Consider the following 15838-nt stretch of genomic DNA (forward strand, 5'->3'; position numbering starts at 1 on the left):
TTAGTCATCAGCTTCTGTAGTTCTGGAGTTTCCAATATTTTCTTCTATAGCCACCAAATAGCTCTATGCAACTATGCTTTAACTTTGCAATGTATAATATTTTTGTCAACATATTCCACTTATTGCCAGAAGTGCAACTGTGGTGTGGTGGTCTTGTGTTTTTGTTTTTTTTTTTTTTCTTTAAAAGTGTACACTGCTTCAAGCAAGTGTTAGGGGTTTCACTGATATAAATGACACAACAAAAATAAGACTGCAAGGAATCCTGACCAACTGCAAGCATCACTTGTTTGTATTGTTCCAGCTTTTGAAATAGTCATAATCAAGTGACATAGAAGTATTTAGCTGCATAAATATTGATTGTATAGGACACTGGGTGGTGTTTACCTGCATACAGAAAGAAATCTTTTGTATCCAGCGCTTCTTTTTATTATCTGTATCCACACCAGCTGTGAATCTGACTCCCTTATCTTTAATGCTCATTGACACATGCACCTTCATATTCCTCCCTAAATGTCATCACTTACAGACCAGACACATTGCTATCCTAGCACCCAGAAAATATGATAATTTTGATTGTTTTAACATTAATGCACAAGACCTTGAGTTCCAATTTAAGATCCAAGGTTTTCAAAATTTATTAGAAATAAATTGAAGCACTGATCCTTTATTACTGATTAAAGGTAATGGCCAGAGTTCAGTAAATAACCTGTAATTAGGCTCTTAAACAGCCTGCTGGCATTTCTTGTTAAGAAGAGGAAAGACCTGGTGTGCCAGCAGTAAAAAGCAATATTTAAAAGCTTCTTAGAATTGGTTAATTCCAGTGTCACTTATGACACTTCTGTGATAATGACTCAACATCCATCTTCCAGTATTTCTGAGATGCTTCTGTACACTTACACTGTCAGTAGAGCGATGTCATACATGGTATAGTTCTTCTTGATAATGGTCTATTTCTTGAATTTCACTGCTGAATCTTTTAAAGAGTGAGACAAATACCAGCTTGCCTAATTGTTTCAGTTCATTTTACAGTGCTGAAGCAGGGAAGTGCCAGATCCATGTGGTAGTAGGCAAGAATTGTGTACTGCCAGATAAGCTCTTGCTGAGGGCTTTGTGACCACTGGCTTTTCTTTACCCATTGAAGAAAAATTTCAGTGGGTGCCAGGAAACAAGCTCAACTGCACCGCTAAAACATGTGGTTTAGAAGTACCTTACTGATGATCAGGAATTAGGAATGCATATTAGCTAGTCTTACTTTTCGAGGATGTTAAACAGCCTTTAGTGAGAGCGCACTTAACCAGTGCATTGAGGGTATGTGTGTCAATGGCAAAATAATTAGTACTTGTACCAAGGCATAACATTAATCAGAGGTGTCATTTGCAATAAAACTAATTGGCGAAAGTTAAGCAGCATGAAATGCAGTTACCTTAGTGTCTGGGATAGATCTGGTATCTCAAAATACCTGCATACATTGTGTCCTTGTCCACACTTACCTTCTGTGCAAAGTAGGAATCTGTGCTCTGTCATCACCACCGTTCTGCAGTCTCAGGTCTTTCTCTGAGCTGTGAAATACAATACAGTGTAGTTTTTTTGCTAACCCTCCTTTAGCATATCAGCCAGCAAATAAAAGCCCTTAAAAAAAAACCTGTTTTGTTGATCCTAGGAAAGGTTTTCCTTGTGAAAAATAATTTAAGATTACCATATCACAGATCACCCATTTACCTGCCTCCTGGAAAGCAGATTGTTGTATGGGTGTGCTGGGGCTCGTTTGCATGCTCTTGGGTACCAGGAGCCTTCATGTATGATGGATCAGAAATTTAACATGTTGAAGTTTGATACTGAAACTGAAGAGTTAGGTAATACAAGCATAATTGTTTTCCCGACAGATCTCTTCAAACACATCACAGCCTGGAGTCCCGGGGGCAGTAAAACAAACGGAGGAGTCTGCATTGTTTCAGTTTGCTGAGGTATAGTGGCTGAATACGGTGGGGGGAGGATGGGAGGAAACAAGGAACTGGTAAGAGTAGTCACTGAACGGCTGAGCACCCTGTCTTACAAGGGATTCTCATCAGTAGATGTTCATCTTCTTCACCATTGTGTTAAGAAAATCCTGGGCAGAACGGACAAGATGTTGGCCATTTGTACCAGCTGTAGGTACAGATGAGAGATACTGGGCTTGTGAACATTACTTAGCTTTCCATACCAAAGGATCACTGCAGACATGTTTTCCAAATGGCCTTTTAATTTACATCTAGGTAAACAACAATTAAAAGACATTCTGAAATTACATTAAGCACTGCTTGTGGAAGAGGCTGCAGCAGTGCAAAATAGCAACTGCCCTAGAGGCAGGATCATTTGAAGAATCCTTGCAGGTCAGAGAAAGCTTATCACAACAGCCACAAGGATATTTAACAGCATCATTAAGTGGTGACTTATCAAACCTATAAATTACCCATAAGTATATAACCTATCCACCTTCTTCCTCATATTGAAGATTTGGAGTTCATTAAACATTGCTTTTAAGAATTTCTTTGTCCATGTATTGAATGTTTCTATGTGAATTGAGTTTCCACACATATACTCTTCTTGCCCATTTGGGGGAGTCTTGTACTTCTTGCAAAATCAATTATGGTACAGGTATATTCATTGTGTCTCTGAAAAGTCTGGAACTGGAGCTGGTGCTATAGTGGAGGAGCATAATGGGATTAAAAGATACCCTGTTTGTTATTCTATGTGTTTACAGAGGTTTGACTACATACAACATGCTTCTTTCAGTGAAATGTTAAGCTAATGTGCACTGAGTGTTTTTAGCTTAGCTAGAATGGGCCTTGGTGTTTTTCTTAGGAAGCCCGATGAAGAAATAAACAGTTTACTCATTCAGGTGCCATAAAATACCTGACTACAAACACCACTGTGAAAGATACAGTAGAGTTAGTATCTCTAATCATGAAGGTGTTTTCATATGTATCACCTTTTTTTAGAAAGTTACAAGTTAATTTGGAATCTTTTGAGAAAATCAGTGGAATTGAGCAGAGTGAAGATATGTGCTGAAGCCAGCCTTTTAAACCAAGTTAAAAGACATATGCTGGAGAACATTTCTTTTGAATTTTATTGCAAAATATTGCACAAGTGAATCTGGTAACTTAGTTTAAAAAATATTGGCCATCTTACATTTTAATTAAACACCAATTTTGGATATCTGCAGAGTTGAACAGGATATGTATTCTAACATTCTAAATTGTCATGTAAAATATGGCTTAGCCATACTTCCAGAATTTCACAGAACCTAAAATCTCTAATTGAACAAACAACAAAATAACAAACCTGAAAATTGTCATACCGATGTGGCAGTGCTTTGAGTTGAATGCCACCACGCTGAGCCAGCTCATTTTGCATATTGGAGTGCATGTATGAATCCTTAAATATTAGGTAGAAGGGGTGCTTAGAAAGTTCATTAGAATTTGCTGAGGACAGTTTTACAAGTCTGTCTCTTTTTCTTGTAAAAGTATTTAATTGTGTGTGTACTCTGGAGGAGTTTGATTTGTTCTGTGGCTAGAAATAAGGGACAAAAATCTGGGAAAGAAAAGAGAACAAAAAACCCTACATTGTTGGCCATGGTTATTCCTCCTGTAAAACCTTAATGGCAGTGATGAACATGATGTTTTATCTATAGCAGTAGAGAAATGGCATTTTTCTAAGCTTGCAGCCTGATTTCATTTAGGTTGTTCCAGAGGAAGGTATTGAGCATATTACAGAACCTCTTTAAGCTTTCTCCCCCACTATTAAAGCTGCTTGTGCTCGATCAAATATAAGGACTTTCATTTGCACAGGCTGTCTTTGTCAAGTTTGGCAAAAGTCCCTGTTCCTTACTGTTCCGCTTCTTACTGGGTCCTGGCTATATGAATGTGTTACTCCATTTAGTAAGCTGAATGCAAGCAATTTGCAGAGGGCTGCTGTCAGCAATGTGCAGTGCTACAAAAGAAAAAAGAGAGGGAGAGAAAGTAGTTATTTAACCCCTAGCCAAGTAGACCTGTGAAGAAATGTGGAGTGTGCTGTGGTCTGATGTGCCTAGAGACTTCTGGCAGCCATCCCAGCTCAGTTTTGGTTCTGGCTGGGTGTTCCTCATATGTTCCCTTTCTCTTCACCGCCTTTGCAGATGGGTGAGTAAGAGTGCCTCTTTGTGAAGACAGTGATCCCATTGAGTAGATTTGTCATTTAAAATGGACACCTTTACCCCCAGAGTACAAGTCCCCTGTCACTCAAAACCAACTCGATTTATGTAGAGTAGGTGGGATTCTTTTTGTCTTTACAGCCTTAGTTAGACTTTCATTTGGTTGTCTGTCCCAAGTACTATAGTTGTCAATTAAAGCTGTTCAGGATATGGCTAATGAGTCCTGCCCAGTGACTTGCCACAACAGAGGATGAAAATCCTGGGAGCAAGACTTTGCTGGGTCTTGCGGGTGTGCAGGCAAGTGCCTTGGAGGTCTTCAAAGGTGATGTGACATCCTCATAAGAGTTTTTTTTTTAAAGTTTGGAATGTTGCCAAGTTACACTTTCAGCTTTCTCGTGCTCCTCTGATCTTGCAAATACTTGGCCCTACTACTGTCCTTCTCATTTGTACCTTTATGGAAAGCCATTATATGGGCCAGGGATTGCTGAGCAGTGAGCTGTGTTCCTTAGCGTGGTGTTTGCAAGCTGCCTGCGCACATGGGCTGGTCGCTGTCATCCTCCTTGCCATGTGAGGGAAGCAGAGCAGATGGGACCCCTTGCACTCTTGGTCTTACTGTATGTGTGTTTGGCAAACGTGAACAGATGGTGACGATTGCTTCGTTGAGAGGAAACAAGAGTGCGTCTTGGATTTACTTGGCTAAACTCTCATCTGTTATTAAACAAAGAAAAGGCTTCCAGGAGTGGAAGCAGAAAAATTGCTAGTTCAGCCATCTTAAAAACAAAATGAATCCAAACCCCCAAAACTCTTTGCTTTCAGCAGCTTTTCTTAAGTTTTTTTCCTAGGTGATTTAATTAAAATAAATAAATAAATAAATCACATGCAGTACGCAACAGGGTGGATTTGTTTTTGTTGGTCCAGCAGGTTATTTATCATTTAAGAAAAAATGCATGCTTGGAGATGATTTTGTCCCTTCTGCATTCTCACATACTCACTTTGAGAAGGCTTGCAGGCAGTCCTTTCTGTTTATTTCTGTGCTAAACAGAAGATTTGAATCCAAAACTTTAGGTCAAAATGCCTCGAAATGGTGATTGTAAGAACTAACCAGTGTTTGTTTTCTTTTCCAGCTTTCCCATAGGGAAAGCTGTAATCTTCCCAGATAAAGACAAATGTATTTGCTGCTTGCCCATATGCTGAAATTATTAAATGTTTGTGTTGAAGTGCAGTGCCTGCTCTAGGAGGGAAATGAAAAAGCAGTGCCATGACACATGCTTCTTATGCAAACTAAAATATAATACAGTAGCTAAAATGAAACTTACATTGTAATAGAAGATAGTACCTTGATTCTAATGATCCCCCATCTTAAACTTCTACATAACAAGGGGCTATTTGTGGTTGTAGTACTGCAAGTTTTGGTTATTCTAATTAAAGCTGAAAAATGTTAAGACAGGGAGTGGGATCAGTGTCTCACTGAGAGCTGATTGATCATCCATCCTCTTCCTTCTGATGTATGGCCAGCAACTTCAGCAGAATGAGTTACGCGTTTGTCACTTGCAGTTTGTTTTCTTAACTCTGAAATTTACTTTTTTTTTGTACTGAAGTGAATTTTTGGCTTCCTCTCTTTCTCTTAGTACTACAAGGATCTCACATTTTGATAGGAACACCTATTGTCAAAATTTGTTTGCTCTGTCCTCACTTTGTGCATCAGGAGGCAAGATGTGCCTGTGTTTTCTCAGGCTATCCTTCAGTGTGTGGGTGTTTTTCTGTCCCTTTTCTGCCATTCATATTGTGCTGAAAAAATCATTAAGAGGTGAGAATGTATTATGGTAGAAAGATTAAAAATTTGAGACCTTCTTCCTGCAAAGTGCAGGTACAAGATCACTAAGGTCCAGTGGGGACCTGAGCAGGTTCACTGAATAGTCTCAAAGCAAAACTAGAATGTTGAATTATTTTAGTTTAATATTAAAAATTATTATTAGTGCACACTTGGGCATTATTCACTGTATTTTAAATAGCTTGAAGTGAAATGGATGTCCTGGATTCTGGGCAGAGGGGTAGGTGGGGAGTGTAATAAATCTCTGACAATTGAAAGGTAAATTTTTCAAATAATCTAGTTCAAAAGAAAGAATTAAATATAAGGAGAAAGCTGATAATTTTTGCATCTCAGAGATCATAGAACCGTAGAATGGTTCATGGTGGAAGGGTCCTTAAAGCCCATCTCATTCCTCTCCTTGCCATGGGTAGGGACACCTTCCCGTAGACCACATTGCTCAGGGCCCCATCCAACCTGGCCCTGAATACTTACAGGCATGGGGCATCCATGACCCCTTTGGGCAACTTGTTCCAGTGCCTCACCACACTCTGAGAAATTAATTTCTTCCTAACATCAACTGTCCTGTTCCTGTTCAAAACCATTGCCCCTTGTCCTGCCACTATCTGCCCAGTCACAATCCTAAGTGTGATTTTTGGGATGAGACAGATCCCATGGACACACTGGTGATCTTGGCTCAAGGCTTCCAGGTCAAATACTACCATATAACGCCATGCTAAAATAAAAGGTCAAAACTGATAAATAATGATTAATTTTTGCAGTGGTGAACTCATAATACTGCAATTGGAAGCATGTCTGAAGAAATCTGGCTGTAAAAGCAATTCCCTGAAGTGCAGCAGTAGTTAATTTACTCAGGGCTGGTCGTGGTATACCGACAGCTATTTGGAAGGCTAGATTTGATCTCCAGACATAAGGTCTTATTTCCTTTTTCTAACTAAAGAAAGCGAAACAAGCAGTCCCTGTGAGGATAGATGGTCCTCTTCTGTGTCTGACTAAATGGGAAATACTGCCCAGACTTTCCAGGAGAATTTTATTTACCCTTGACCACCACAGTTCATGTTTTTAAGCAGCAGCTATATCTTGTTCACTTAGTCACATAAAACTCACAGCATGATAGAATATTAGCTGTGGACACTACAAACATAGATTGAGTATCCTTGAGCCTAATCTAAGGAAGAAATGCTGGTTTTGCTTGTATTGCACTGTCTCCTAAATACCTTCTAAGTGTTTCTTGGATGGGATCGTCTATCTAAAGTGTAGGGCCTTTTGCCACAAGGATGTAAAAGTGACTGATTTACTAACCCCTTAATTTTTCATTCTTTTTCTCCCTTCCTTTCTGTCTTTCCTGTGTGCCACTGAAATATTTTCTCTTCTGTTCATTTGTAACCTAGATCTCATCAAATACTTCCCAGTTGCCAAGTCCCGAGCCAGTAAAGCACTGTGGGAAGTCGGCACTCTTCCAGTTGGCAGAGGTAAAGTGATACCCAGTAGCATCACTATGGGAAGATGTGTGTATCTTTTCCCCAAAAAAGCTACGTGTAAGGTTTGCTTTAGAATCAAATTTGGTATTTCCAGAAACATAGATTAGTAAATAACGAAATAGCAGGAGAATTAGGCAGTGGCAACGGCCCAAGGGACCTAGAGGGGTTTTTTTTGTACACCTTTATGTACAAAGTCCATAGTTTCTTGGAGACATCACAGAAAAGGTTACACTTCCTTTTGGAAAAATTAGCTTTATAACTGTAGTAAAAACAGTGCACAGGACAATAGCAAAGACAAGAGATAGAAGCATTCTTTTTAATGAGGAGTTGGATACCACGATTAAAAGAGTAAAGCTTTGGTTGTAAGGGTTGGAAGGTGCGTTGCTTAATCTGAGACTGAGAGTAGGAAAAGAAAAGTAGACTTTGAGGTCATCAGAAATCTGTATGAAGAGTTGGAAGTTGATGCAATATATTAAGTTCTGAAATTGGCAGCTGTCAGTGGTAATCAAGAATGCTGGGTCAGGTTTCCCAGAAGTCCTAGAAGTTCTCTGTGAGTCTTAAATATAACCTTGCAGAGGTGTCCTCTTTGACATGGATGATTCACTCAAAAACCTTTGAGGCTTGATGTGCAAATGCTGTTCTTCATGATGATTGAAAGATGAAGATACATGCTGTATTCCAGGTAAATAAAGGAATATGGAAGCAAATTATTTGTATACACTTTTTTTTTTCTTTTTGCTTGTTTTCTGTTGTTTGAGGGTTTTTTTTTAATTCCAAAACCACATCCTATTTCAGTGAGGAAAGTGGTTTTCTGAATCCTGTCTAGTGACATCCAGCCATAAATTCTTGTTGCTGAGGTCAGTCCCTCTCAGGAAAAAAAAAGGCAGAGATTAGAAGCAGTGAAATAAAAGTATTTCATGCTTTGTTCTGTGGATAGTGATGCAGTTATCTGACTTTATAGGAACTCAAATGAGTGGAAGAAAACCAGCCTTACCGTGCAGGCAGTCCCTGGCAGTAGTAGAGTTTGTGAGTATGTGCTATGTTGTCAGCAGTGCCTGTGCAAGGGTGACTACACCTAACTGTGATCAGTGATCCATAAGGGTATTTGGCTGGTGGAGCCCTGGGACAACAGAAGGGCAGATAATATTTAGTCAGGGACACCAGAGGTTTTTGAGGTATCCTCTTACAGGACAGCAGCAGGCTATGAGTAGTGCTGTTCTGGAGTAAGGCTTTTGTTGAGTGCAGCCTGATTTTTGGAAGTCAGCATTAGAAGTTGTGATGTGACTGTGAAGCCCTGATTTAGGGGAGGGACAGGTGGTTGTCCACAGGAGTGCACAGTTTGTACTGCGGGTGGCAGAAAAAGTGACGCTAAGTCTGGCAGCATGACGTGTGTATGTTGGACAGGTCTGTGTGATCTCTGAGTGATTCCTCAGATGGATTCCTGCAAGCCTAATTTAATACACAAAATGAATGTTAAAGGCTCTGATTCAAACAGAGAAAAGCATGGCAGATGTGCTAAGCACATCTTCCTTGTCTCTAGCTCCATGAGTGCTATTGATTTTTTTATTTTTTTCCTTCCCCCTCCCCCCAGTTTTGGAGATCTGTAATGTTGGATTATAATTGGATAAATAAGAGACATTCAGTTTAAATTTTCAGGTAGCAGTTCAGGACTTGGTTTGGAGCATCCCAAACAAACCGTGTTCTCTATCACCCCGAGGGTGTCTTAGGTTTGCAAGTTGATTTGGCAGACAGCTGTGCTGTGCCACTGTAACTCCAAACTGCAGGTGCTGTGCACTGGAGGGGACTGTACTGCTCTCTCCATGCTGCTGGCATGGCAAATGCATGGTGTGTGGGAGCCTGTCTTCTTCACCACACCATACTGCTCTGCTCCTCCTTTATCTCTCCGCTGCGTGTATTAACCAATTTGATTTTCTTTTTTTTCCCCTCTTCTTTGTGCCTTCCTTTTTGGTATTTCTCAGTATTTCACAGATGGTGATTAAAATAAAATGCAGAAGTGGGTTAGGTTAGTTCCTAAAAAATCTTGAGGATTTCTAGGTTTCCACTCTGCAGTCTGAAGCCTAGGAGGCTGTTGCTGATCAGCTCTGCAGTCTCTTGCTGTGCCTAAATGCTTGCTCTGCCTTTAGCCTTTAGTGTGGAGGCACGAGAGTGAAGGGAGTCAGTGGTGAGGTTGAGCATCACCTTCACAAGGCAGGGAGGCCACTTCTTCTGCGGAATGCTAACATCACTTGGCTGTAAGCAACATCTGAAGACTTGGACTGTACTGGTCAGAGCTTGGGAGATGCTGTGAAGAGTTGCAGTTTCCAGGAGATGCAGAGATAGCATTTGGTTTTGTTTACTTGTATTATGGCAATGATGGGCTGAATTCAGCAAAGATGACTTTGTGGGCCCATGCTGGTTCAGAACAAGGAATACTGAGTTTGGAGGATAGGGAGAGCTGAAAGGGTGTAAATGCTATAGTTCTCCAGTCCCTTCTAACTTCACTGTCTTACACTTTCTAAGGAAGCAAGTGTAAGAAACCTGCAAGCCTGATCAGAGATGATGGAGTATGTCCTTAAAGATAGAATGTTCTGTTCATACTAATGGCCAATCCTGAGACTGATAATTTTAATTTGATTAGAAAAAGATCTTTTCTTTGCACCTAGCTCAAAACTGATACAAAACACTCTAAAGTACGCAGCCTAAGACAGGAAAAAGATTCTGGAGGATAATCAGCTACCTGTTTGCATGACAGCCTCCTTTTACTCTGAGGAGTACTAGAAGTTACCAAAGACTTGAGGGCTCTTCATTTTGGTGTCATGGGATCTCTTTTATATGAGTCCTGTAGGACAGCAACAGGCAATGCCATTGTCTGAAAGGAGTAGCCTTCTTAACCTGTGATAGTGAAATGATTTTACAATCAAATGAGCCTTTCAGAAACACCACCTGCTGGGTTGCATGCTGGTGTAAATTGGTGCTTAGCTGCTGGAGTCTCTTTATGTGTGAGAGAGCATGTGCTTCAGTTCATCCTTCTCTTCAAAGGGCATCCTGACTAGAATAACCCCAAATCTGCAAATACCTTTTAGTGTACAGTGGTATTATCCACCAGAGCAGTGGTGGAGCAGGGTTTTATTTATAACAGCATGCAGAGGTCTGCACTTCTTTTTCAGTATGTAATCTTATGAATGAATTTTGGGAAGAGGGAGGGGCAATCCGTTCAAAAGCTGGGTTGTAGATGTAAAAGAATTGTGCTGGTAGAAGAATGCTTTATTTATGTTGCTTTTTTTTTCCATAGATTTCTTCAAGTACATCCCATTCAGGGCCTTCTGATTTAACAAAACAGTGTGGAACATCAGCATTATTTCAGCTGGCAGAGGTAATACTGAAACACTGGTGACTAATTACTGCAGGTGCAGTGGGATGGAGAAGTTAATGCTGTTGATTGCTGAAGTCTGGAAGGCAGAACAGTGCTACACTTATAATTACACTGGTGCTTATAGAAGCATAAGTTATCATGGCTAGGGTGCCACGAGTCAAATTTTCCCCAGACTAGCCATCAACATAGAGTTTCTAAGAGTCTGCTGCAGCTGACCAATACCATGACTTCCTGGTGGCAAAGGGACTTTCCAATCACCATTGAATTTGGTTCAGTTTCTTGGTTTAGGGTTTGGGTTTTGACTGCTTTATTTGGCTGAAGGTCACAGATAGTTGAGACAGAGGGCTGGATTACTCTGTTATTCAAATTAGGGCATTGCCATTACAAATTCCTATTAAGGGTCATAAGCTGTTCTCATTTACTTTTGCTTTTTGTGCCCACTGTTTTTTTCAAGCAGGGAATTAACAACTTCTACAGAAACTCTGCTATGATACTCTCAGCAGATCTTCCTTCTGGGAGCAGTTCAAACCAGTGGCATTTTATTGAAATTTTGCATGTCTTTTGTTTCTAAACTTTTTTTTTAAGCTTTTCAAATCTTAAAGACTGTTTAATTACAAGTTTATTTACTGCTCACAAAACAGAAGTCATCTTTTTGCAGCCACATCCATAGCTTTGTACTACTGACTACTGCAGAAGAAGCAAATGTCTATGTTGAATTGACAAAATATTATTAGTCCAGTGAGCTGCATTTTTAAGATTGATCTTCAGATTTTGGAAATCACTGGCTCTGCTTATATTGCAGTGTAGTAAAAAAGTCACAGAAGCACCTTGGTACCAAGAACCCATATCAGCATAGTTGTGGGTTCTCCTTTGCATAATTGAACCTGCTTCCTAACAGACACTGTGTGCTGCCCAAGCTCTGGTGTTTTGCAATGCTCAGCCCAGGCTGACCTGAACCAGATCATTAATTTCTACCCTGTGCAGCAAGAGTTTTGGAAACTTACTGCAAAATTTTATCACTGTTATGCTCATATGTATATATTGGTTGGTGTAGGTGATTTTTTTGCTTTGCAAGGAGAAGTCTAAAATCTAAAATTGACCTAAAGAGAGCCCAGTGATCCGGGGGAGGTACCTCCATACTGACCACATGGCCTGTGGGCTCATCTGCGGGAAACTTCTGATGTTTAGTTCAAAGAAAGCCTCTTCCATCTGGTTTTGCTCCAGGTGACTAGTTGACATCTGCTTCAAAAACAAAATAGCGCTGGGAATTCAGCTTGAGGGCTCTGAGAGGGGAGAGGAACAAGAAGACTTGTCTTCCCAAGGGCAAAGTGGTTGGTGCTGTGAAGGACTACCGTCTATAGCGATGTCAGCATAGCTTACACGTGATCCAAAACAGAGAGGGTCTCCCAAGTCAGTGCTGCAGAAACATGGCAGCTTGAGGACCTTTTTATAGCTCTTTTCTTGAATATCAGTGTTCCTCAGACAGTATGAGGATTTTGGTTTCCATTAGTAGAAATCCAGGAGAAGATAACCATGGCAACCACTGCTGCTTTGCAGTTCTTTGCAAAATAAGTCTGTGATATGAGAAGAAAGGAAGGCATTTGTACTACCTCCAAAATTACTTCACACGTTCAAGTAAAAGAAAATAATCTTGATTATTGAGATTCAATTAACTTTTTTCCCCTCCCTCCCTCAGGGCCACTTGGAAAATGGAGGAAGGAATTGTATTAGAGACATTTGAGAGTTGAAGGGGGAGTGGATGTGAGATTTCAAGTAACTTGTCTCTGGCAATAGTCAGACATAATTCTACTGTGCTGTTGCACTTAGGGTATTCTGAAAAGCAGTCTGGGAGTGGGTTTCCAGATTATGTAAAAGACCCTTAATGGATTGTGGAAACACTGAGATTAGTTGGAGTCTCTTTCTGTTAGAGCAGTAGAACCCACCATCCTTATTCTAGCACTCAGCCATCATCACATTGCATCAGTGTCAATAGGGCTTCAGCATATTTTTCAGTACTGTCCTTTTTCAGTTTGCTTTCCTGAACTAAAATGCCAGGGGGGTTCCCTGTTTAATGCTCCTGTTAATATAAGTAATGTTAACAGTTGATGTTTTGTTTCATGGGGCCTGTTTTTCACTTGTTTTAGATGTGCCTTGCTTCAGAAGGAGTAAATGTGAAGGAACCTGGGAAAACAAAAGTGGAAGCACTGGAAGATCTGGGAGGGGAAGTTTCAGAGGAAATGGAAGTAGAACTGGAGAAAACAACAGTAAAAGACTCCTGTAAAGGAAAAGTAGAACAATCAGAGATAGAGAAAATTAAAAACCGGGATGAAACAAAAACTGAGGAATCAGAAACTGCAAAATGCAGAGATTTTACTAGTCTTGCAATGGAAAACAGTCCTTTTGACAGAAAGGATAATAGAAAGGATCACATGTGCTGTTCTCCCGAACTTTTCCTGGGTGACATGAATATCCTTGGGCTAAAGCCGGAAAAAATAAAGAAGAAAAAGAAAAAATATAAGTTGGACCGGCACATGAATGAAAAATCCACCCCCAAGAAATCTTGTAAAAAAAGGCAGTCCTCCGAGTCGGACATTGAAAGTGTGATGTACACAATTGAAGCTGTTGCGAAGGGGGACTGGGGAGCTGAGAGACTCACGGATACTCCCCGCAAAAAAAACCGCCCTGTCTCAAGTGTGAAGGGAAGCATGTTGGATACAAAATCACCAAAGAAAAAAGTGAAATCGAAAGAGAAGAAAACATCAAAGGAGAAACCGATGGAGACCACCAAAGAATCAAAGCCTCCCGATTTCCTTAGTATTGCAGCCAGCAAGGAGGTACCATGTGAGGCTTCTGATAACATTAAAATGGAACCACTGACCCCAACGGAGGAGGTGGTACCCCAAAGCTTACCAGAACAGGTCAAAACTGAGGACAGTGACTGTGTTAAAAAGATAGAAACCTGTGGCTCCAGGAAGTCAGAGAGATCTTGCAAAGGTGCTCTTTATAAAACTCTGGTGTCAGAGGGCATGCTCACATCTCTGCGCGCTAATGTGGACAGAGGTGGGTGACTTTGAGTGTTTTACAGCATGAATTGCAAAAGCCTGCCTGGAGCGGGAGGAAAAATGAAAGTTTATGTTTAAGCTGGAATTTTAGCGATGTGTGATGGGAGTTGTGTCTGGTCACCTGAGATGCTGGGGACGGGTGGAGGGGCTGTATTCCATGATCCAGGGCAGGTCTTTTGAAGTCTTACCATCTCTGTTCCTACTTACAGACTCTTAACCTCTCTCCCTTTTTGTCTTTCATGACCTGAGATTCAGCTTCTGAAGGCTTTGTTGGTTAATTTGTCAGCCTGCTGATAGATGTATGCAGGGCTTGTGATGTGTGTAACCTGGACAATTACCTTGTTTCTGTATAAACAACTCCTATGGTTGTGTTCATAGTTCTCAATCCTACAAGAAGCAAATGTGTTGTTATTCTGCTGTGGTTGCTAGTTTTGCTGTAGGCAGTGAGCGAGAAGCCTTTACCTTTTGGAAAGATAAATTTGAGATAATTTCTGGAAGCTTTCAGTGAGATGTCTTGAAATGTATTTTTGTGACTAGTAGATTTATATATGCAATTAGAACAGTCAGACAAGAAAAAAGATGTTTGTAATTTAGGGAAGTTTATTACCTCTTCTCAACTCTTTCTCCTCCTTTATACCTCAAGAGATCCTGGCTTTAGAGGCAGGGTGGGGAAGGGTAGGGACAGGGGACGCCGAATAGTTGCCAATATCATCACTGCACAATTTAAAATAAAAAATGTTTTGTAACTGCCTTCAAGAAGGTCAAGCATCATAAGCTGCAGTACTGAATGGGTACACAAGTCTCCTCTGAGCCCACTTTGTTTTGGCACATTTTTTTAAAGATGAGAAACAATTTTCTGCCTTCATCACAGGAAAAAGAAGCTCAGGAAAAGGCAACTCCTCAGATCATGAAGGATGCTGGAATGAAGAAATCTGGGCCTTTTCCCCAAGTGGGACAAGTGGGAACAAAAAGCTGAAAAAGACTAAGCCAAAGGAAGAATTTGTTTTTGGGTAAGTTGTGATTTAACACTGTTCAATTTTAGTTAGGTCAGCCCAATAATTTAAGAGTGATTCCTCCTCACTGCAGCCAAGTGAACTGCATCCAACACCCAAATAAGCACAATTAGACAGCATTCCTGAAAATTATAAACCCTGTTGGGCTAAGTCATGCTTTAGATACCTGGTTTTTTTATGTAGCAAAGTAATTCCTTTGAAATCTTTCTAGGTTTACACCACTGGAAATGAATGTGAATGATGTTATTTTGCTCAGTTCTGAAAAAATGACATAGTATATTTACCTGCTCAAGAAAGTGTTGAAGAGGATTGCTTATGTTTTCAAAGCATTTTGTGAGCAGTATTTAAAGTTCTGTGTAGGTGTTCAGTCATAAATCAAATTAGACTAGAAAAAATAGATCTCTTTGCCTGCTTTGAGAGATTGGTTACAGAGGAATATAAACAACGTTCTTATATTGGCAAATAAGTATGATAAATATGTCATTTTTCCACTGTAGAGAAAAGATATTTAAACTGTTTATGTACACCATGAATAAGTTAAATACATCTTTAAAATAATTAATGAGTATAGATGCATTAAAATTTAGCAAGACTGCACAGAATTCCTTTTCTAGTATACAAGTAATGATTTTTGTCAGAGTATTACCGACTTATTTAACCTCAGGCACAGTAGTTAAAATCTGTGTAGCCATTCATACCTACTTGCAAATTCTTGAAGATGTGAAAATTAATTAAAAATGAGTAGATCTTCCATACTTCATGCTTAAAATTACATGTTTCTTTTTGCAGGTTTGAAGTAGCCTTTTTCATAACGTAGTCCATGTGAAATTTAGCTGCATCTCACTTTCAGCAAAGATATTAAATCAAGGAAAATCCCCAAGTCTTATTTGCTTGGAATAGTCAAGAAAAATTA

At 40.0% G+C, this 15838-nt stretch overlaps 1 protein-coding gene across 20 annotated transcripts in view; it reads left to right on the forward strand.

Moving 5' to 3' along the window:
• BBX (BBX, HMG-box containing) overlaps positions 1 to 15838 on the forward strand; it is a 140935-nt gene that overhangs the window by 101605 nt on the left and 23492 nt on the right. For 19 of the 20 annotated variants that reach the window (XM_027883224.1, XM_027883225.1, XM_027883219.1 and 16 more), the window contains 5 exons: positions 1884 to 1964; positions 7388 to 7468; positions 10770 to 10850; positions 12995 to 13910; positions 14784 to 14922. In XM_027883224.1, coding sequence (XP_027739025.1) covers positions 1884 to 1964; positions 7388 to 7468; positions 10770 to 10850; positions 12995 to 13910; positions 14784 to 14922 — 1298 coding nt within the window. The remainder of the gene's footprint in view (positions 1 to 1883; positions 1965 to 7387; positions 7469 to 10769; positions 10851 to 12994; positions 13911 to 14783; positions 14923 to 15838) is intronic. The other variant, XM_027883208.1, reaches the window with a different exon arrangement.

The sequence above is a fragment of the Empidonax traillii genome, unplaced genomic scaffold (genome assembly GCF_003031625.1).
Source record: "Empidonax traillii isolate 1590-97213 ecotype Southwest subspecies unplaced genomic scaffold, ASM303162v1 scaffold121:size1714817, whole genome shotgun sequence".
Lineage (NCBI taxonomy): Eukaryota > Metazoa > Chordata > Aves > Passeriformes > Tyrannidae > Empidonax > Empidonax traillii.